The 6,532-nt window shown below is 44.0% G+C and overlaps 1 protein-coding gene and 1 pseudogene across 1 annotated transcript in view; one reads left to right on the top strand and one right to left on the bottom strand.

Moving 5' to 3' along the window:
- The window catches only part of LOC138173106 (zinc finger protein 850-like), a 784,878-nt pseudogene that overhangs the window by 96,704 nt on the left and 681,642 nt on the right, over positions 1 to 6,532 (top strand).
- LOC138173092 (zinc finger protein 420-like) overlaps positions 1 to 6,532 on the bottom strand; it is a 436,800-nt gene that overhangs the window by 33,085 nt on the left and 397,183 nt on the right. Inside the window, exon 13 of the mRNA XM_069103021.1 lies at positions 1 to 191. This exon is cut by the window's left edge and continues 579 nt beyond it. Within this exon, the coding sequence (XP_068959122.1) occupies positions 1 to 191 (191 nt within the window). The remainder of the gene's footprint in view (positions 192 to 6,532) is intronic.

The following is a 6,532-nucleotide window of genomic DNA, read 5'->3' as shown; positions in this document are numbered from 1 at the left end:
CCACATTCATTACAATGATAAGGCTTCTCTCCAGTATGAATCCTCTGGTGCACACCAAGGTTTCCCTTTTGACTGAAGGCTCTTCCACAGTCATTACATTTATGAGGCTTCTCTCCAGTGTGAATCAGCTGGTGCCTCATTAGTGTTGAGCTATTACTGAAGCCTTTCCCACATTCATCACATTGATAAGTCTTGTCTCTTACATGGATCTTTTGGTTTTTAGCCATTTGTCTCAAATCTCTCTCCTGATCTCCTTGCTGCCCCTTTTCCTGGTTTCTCTGATCACCAGATTCCTCACCAATAGAGTTCCAAAGACCTTGCCTTCTGAGTCTTCCAACTATCAGCCCCTTGGGTGATTCATCTTCTGATATAGTGTCCACTGGTGTTCCCTCTGGGGTTTCAGTCCTAGTGTCCATGTCTGAAAGAGATTAAAGTAAAGTGTAAATTTCCCCAATTCCCAGATCTTTTGTAGTCTAGATCCATAATCTCTTTGCCCTTCCCCCTGTTCATAGGGCCATCAATGAAAGTGAGGCCCTGACCCCTCTCACCTGAAGCACTGGCACACCTCCTAATTGGCCTCTTTCCTCCACTTTCTCTCCTTTTCCCATCCATTTTGTATAGAGTTACCAAAGTCATGTTCAAAAAGTTAAGGTTTCTTTGTAACCCTGTGGCAACCATCTCTTCAATGGCTCCCTATTCCCCCTAAAATGATAACCCCAACAAGCAGAGCATCTAGGTGGCACAGTGGATAGAGGGCTGGGCATAGAGCAAAAAAGAACTGAGTTGGGGCAGCTAGGTGGTTCAGTGAATAAACCACCAGCCCTGGAGTCAGGAGGACTTGAGTTCAAATCCTCAGACACTTAACACTTAATAGCTGTGTGACCTTGGGCAAGTCACTTAACCGCAATTGCCCTACCTTCTCCCCATCCAAAAAAAACTCCAACTGAGTTCAAATGTGAATTCAGACACTTGCTAGCTATGTAACCTTGGGAAAGACACTTAACTTTTACCTGCCTCAGTTTCCTCATCTGTAAAATAGGGATTATAATAGCACCTTCCCAGGCTTGTTGTCAATATCAAATAAGATAGTATTTGTAAAACTCTTAGGTCATTGCCTGGCCCAGAGTATATATCTGTATCTATGTCTACATCTATTTACATATATATGTACATAAATGCTTGTTGGTTTTCTACTGAACTTCCAAAGCAGGAATGTCTCTAACACCCCAGCGTCCCCAGGGTGGTTACCAACACAGGTTCTTAGATTTGCTTTGCTAAAGGAAAGCAACTTAAAATGGGTTAACAAGCTTACTTTAATCAGTCAAACATATCAATTCAGGTGAAAAAGGTCAGCACCCCGGAACTTCAGAGTATACAGACAGAATTATCAAGATAGAGAAACAGATCAAGCAGACAGGTTTCCAAACTGTCCAACCATTACATCCATACCAAATCACAGTTACCATCAACATCTGGGTTTTTCAAAGCCTGGGAGCTCTCAACAATCGGTCTTCCCAGCGTCTCATCTGATCAAATCACAGAACACGTCTCAAAGTGAGCCCCAAAAAGCAAAGCCTCACATCAGGGATTATATAGCCTTCTCCTGGCTCAGAGAATGTAACCACCCTCTTGACCCACTGCCCAATCACACAGCATGAAGGTGTGGGCATTCCTAAAAATCAAGCCTCCTGCCACAGGCTCCATGTGACTACATTCAGCCTATTAGGAGGCAGAGTATATTTTCAACTCAAGGAAGGTTCTCAGAGTCACTTAAGCCTATCAAAGGGCCTAGGGGCAGGGAAGATCTTTAAATTTGCATTTCCATTACACACCCTCAACCTGAGAATCTCTTAGAGTAAACCTCTGTGACTGAGATGGAGTTCCTCTAATAGTGGAGGGCCAGATCAGCCCAAGAACGGAGAAGAGGCTGCAATGGAAAATACCAGCAGGGGATAGAGGCCTTAGTAGACAGAGAGAGAGGTGAAGTCTCAGGCCAGTACCAGGTGAGCACAGAGAGATGTTCTGTCCCTGTGTAACATGTGACAAAACCAGTTTTTGTTAAGAGCTATTGCTTAGAGAGCATGTTTCCAAATCCCTCAAGTCCTTGTGAAAAGAGACCCCAGAGTGGCAGAGATCAGGTGGGATAAGCCCTCTCCATTAGGGAGTTTCTCAGCCAATCAATCAACAGTCAATAAGAATCTATTGCACTTACTAGGTGCTAGGCTCTGATAAACACAAAGTAAAACAAAACCAGTTCAAACTCTTAGTACCTTATTAACTTAGCTAGACTGGTATAATAGCCTTCTCATTTTTCTCCCTGCCTCAAATCTCTTCTCATTCCAATCCATCCTCCACATAGATGCCTAAGTCATTTTCCTAAAAAACGTGGTTCTCACCATTGGTCTAGGATAAAATATGATCTCCTTCCTTTAGCTTTTAAATTCATTCACAGCCTGGCCCTCACCTACCTTTCCTGCTTCACTGGACACTACTCCCCCTCATACACTCTTTGATGTAGTCCAACTGGTCTTTTCTCTGTTTCTCGCAGAAAAATGTTCATCTCTGTAGCAGCAAGCACCCCAAGCACGTCCTCAGGGTTTGCTGCCACCACAGGTTCTTAGATCTGCTTTGTTAAAGGAAAGCAACTCAAAATGGGTTATCAAGCTTACTTTAATCAGTCAGACTTATATCATTTACCTTGTTCAGGGGAAAAGGTCAGCACCCTGAACTTCAAAGTATACAGGCAGAATTATCAAGACAGAAACAGATCAAATAGACAGCTTTCCGAACTGTCCAACCATTACATCCATACCCAGTCAACATCTGGGTTTTTCAAAGCCGGGGGGGGGGGCCCCCCTCCGGACAACGGCTTCCCAGAATACAGATCAAATCACAGAACACTTCTCAAAGTGAGTCCCAAAACAAAGCCTCACATCAGGGCTTATATAGCCTTCTCCTGGCTCAGAGAATGTAACAACCTTTTGGACCCACTGGCCAATCAAGAAGTATCTACTGAAAAACAAGCCTCCCACCCCAGGCTTCAGGTGCACTTTAGCCTAGGGGCAGGGAAATTTGCATTCCCATTACAATCTCCCATCTCCATGCCTTTGCACTGGACCTGTCCTATGCCTGGAATGTCCTCCCTCCTTATTTCTGCCTCATAGAGTCCCTCTCCTCCTTTGGCAAACAGGTCAGACATTATATTCTGTATCTTTTCTGATTCCCCCTTTTGCCTGTGCCCTGCCTCCCTAGAAATCTTGTGATTATTATCATTATATCGATACTGTATACACACATACACATGCCTATATACATACAAGCATACGTGTGTATCTATGTACGTACGTACGTACTTTTTCTGGTGTGTTCTTCTTCCCCAGTTGAAGTCAACAGTCTGTATGTGTATCTTTGTGTCCTTATAACACAGTCTGCCCTCAATAAAAGTTTGTGAAATGATTAATCGAAATATCTCCTGCCTTTTGGGAGTTCTCATTCAAAGGGAGAGAAAACATTTAAATTGAAATTATGAAATATGTGGAAGAGAAGGAAAATTTAATCTAGAAGGGAGGGCTCAAGCACCTGGAGCCATGTGGAACAAGTTCAATGCAGGGAAATTCAAAATTACTAAGAAAATTCTGTCAAGGGAGGGTACTCACTGTCACTTCTTGTACTGCTGTGGTCCTCCATTAGTTTTCTCTGCCCACTGAACCTCAATTCTTCTATCGGGCTGCTGTCAGAAGCTGTGTTCATCTGTTGGGCTGCTGGCCACTGGGTTGCTGGCCCCTTGGTCCCTGGTCCCCTGGCTTCCTGGGCTTCTGGGCTTTCTGGGCTTCTGGACTTCTGGGCTTCTGGGCTTCTGGGCTTCTGGGTTCCTGGGCTACTGATTGATTCTCCTCCACTGAACAACTATCTTCCAGCCTCTGGTTGCCCCTGAATTTATACCCCTGCTGTTCACAGTCCTAGCTCCTCCCCCCTGGCAATCAGGATATCCAAGGAGGTGTGAACTCCTCATCTCTACTCTGATTCACAGATGCTTAGGAACAAAGTACAGGGAGGGGGGAAACTTACTCTTACTAGTTTTCAATTTCTTTGTCTAATTCAAGAGTGAAGGGAGGCTGGGGTTGTAGAAGGTAAGGAGAGAAATTTATACCATCAGGGACCCCTCCCCAAGAGAGGCTACCTCCTGCCATCTTGGCCACATTAGCCACGGGAGTGTTGTTTTTGCTACAAAGAGCCCAAGGTAAGGAAAGGCTATTAGAGGCACATTTTCCCTCCTTGTAAACATAAAGAGAAATTTATGTCCACTCAAAATCTGACATCACGTGAAATCATCACAGTATATAATTACTATGGAAGAGATGTGAATGTATTAAGTTGTTGTTGATATCTAGCCTGCTCTTTATCAAAAGTGAACCCCTTTCTCTGATGGCAACTAAGAAAGTCAGATCAGTGATACTTCTCCAAGACTTGGAGACTTTCCTAACCTGTTACTGGATTGGGGAGAAAACCAATCTGTTCACCTCAAGGAGGCAGGAGTGAGGGAGAGATTTTATTCCCCCTTCCCCCATCAGCCATGGTGTCCTTTTGTCATCCCCAGAGTCCTCCTACAGGCATGACCCACATGACTCCCAGCACCAGAAAATTGTTCCCCACCTTGAAAAGGAAGCTCTCCTTCCTGTTGGAAGAGGAAGAAAAGGAGCCTAAGTCTGGAGGATGACCTTGATGTACATATTGTGCCTTGGAGGACCTTGAAAAGGCTCTGAATTAATTCCCAATATCTTTGCAATCTCTTTAAGAAGGGAGACCTTCCAAAAACAAGGAGACCTCAAGAATAGTTATAGGCACCTTCACTTCTGATGACTCTTTTCCTTGTTGAAGCTTTCTTGGTGAGCTTAAAGGGGTACAGGTTCTGGGAACCCCCTTGAATCTTCCCACTTGGTGAGTCATTTGCCTGAGGGCAAAAGCTTTTCATTATTACTAGGCCCAAATTTCTATTACTCTTGACCTAACCTAGCCCTCCATTGTTGTAATGGCCAGCAAAGTAGTATTTTCAGCTTGTTTCAGCTATCCAAGTGCATTTTAGAACTTCCATTGATTCTATTGATGGGGTACCTGGGGTCTAGGTCAATTTGTGGAACCAATTTGTAAAACCAGTCTGTGCAGTTGTAACTGCAATTTGTATTGTAAAATTGTAATCTGTAAAATCCCTTTCCCAGACTCAAACTCTGCCCCTTCCCCCTATCCTAACTCTGCCTAGGCAACACCTTGTGACTCCTTTGTTCGTTCTTAATCTCTTCATATCTCCTCATCTGGCCCAAATACTCCTTTGTTCTTGCCTCATGTCTCCTCCCCTCTGGCCCAAATCTCATCTAAACTATCTATGCACTAAAGTCACAAGTTCCTCTCAGTCAGCCCTAACCTTTATCTATGCACTGAGGTCCCTTCCCTCCATCTGGTCAGCCCTGACCATGGCAGCCCTACCCTTTAAAAGTAAAATCATGTACCCTTCTCACTTGCAGGTCCCCTAAAGGACTCTTGCCTGCTTCTTATAGAAGCATAACAGTAAACTTCTACAACTCTCACTCCAATTAAGCCTGAGACCTTGAATTCTTTCCAGATGTTATTGCAGGTTTTCTGGTCTTGGATAAGATCAGAGTTCCTGCTGAACCTAGAGGGAGCCATCCCTCATCACTATCAAGCCTTTGTTGGAAACAGTATACCGTTGTGTTGCCCTTAAAAAAAGGCTAAGGGAGTTTAGAGACCTTCACTGCCCTTAATAGACCTAAGGTCATCACCGGGAGTCCACAGTGAGAGTAGCTTGCCAAAAGAGAGAAAAAAGACAAGAGGAAGAGGAAGGATGGAACAGGAAGGAGCAAAGCAGAGAAAAGATTGAGCATGAGCTGGCAGCAAGCAGAAGTGGGAGGGAGAATGCTGGGGATGTTGGCCTCTGTCTGTCTGTTCTGTCTGTGTTGATGTTACTTTGTCAGAATGAAGCATTCTGTCTGGGGAAAGAGGACTTTACTGCTGATACAGAAGTCCTGGGTCTTTACTGTTGACTTGTGTTTGATTTCTCAGACTGAAACTTTTTTGCATGACTTGCATTACTTTGTCAGACAGAAAGTGAGTTGACATGATAGTGCTGGAAATGTGTATAAATATTGTTGTAGATCTGTGAAGCTTAATGTGTGTAAATATTGTTATTTAAGCTTTGTATTCCTAGGGAAAAAAAACTTTGAAGTCCTGCCAAGGACTTACCACCTGTAAGCTGAGGTGTGAAACGGGAGTGGAGAGCTGGCTACCTGTGAATCCAGGCAAGAGTCCTGTGAATCCAGGCAAGAGCTAGGAGAGCTGCCTATCTGGGATCCTCTGCATGGACTTAGGAGATTGTGACTTACTGTGACCTAGGGATGGATGCTGTTTTTACTTTCTTCTACCACCTTAGGATAATTGACTTGAGGATGATTGGAAATCACTCTCCAGTTAAAATGAAAGAAGACTTTACTTGGGTGCTCAGTATTGACTGATGATACTG

The sequence above is a fragment of the Petaurus breviceps genome, unplaced genomic scaffold, assembly GCF_028583685.1.
Source record: "Petaurus breviceps papuanus isolate PSGF00001 unplaced genomic scaffold, PetGlider_PUasm1.0 563, whole genome shotgun sequence".
Classification (NCBI taxonomy): domain Eukaryota; kingdom Metazoa; phylum Chordata; class Mammalia; order Diprotodontia; family Petauridae; genus Petaurus; species Petaurus breviceps.
The sequence above is the reverse complement of the archived record's forward strand: the minus strand, read 5'-3'. Positions and strand labels throughout refer to the sequence as shown.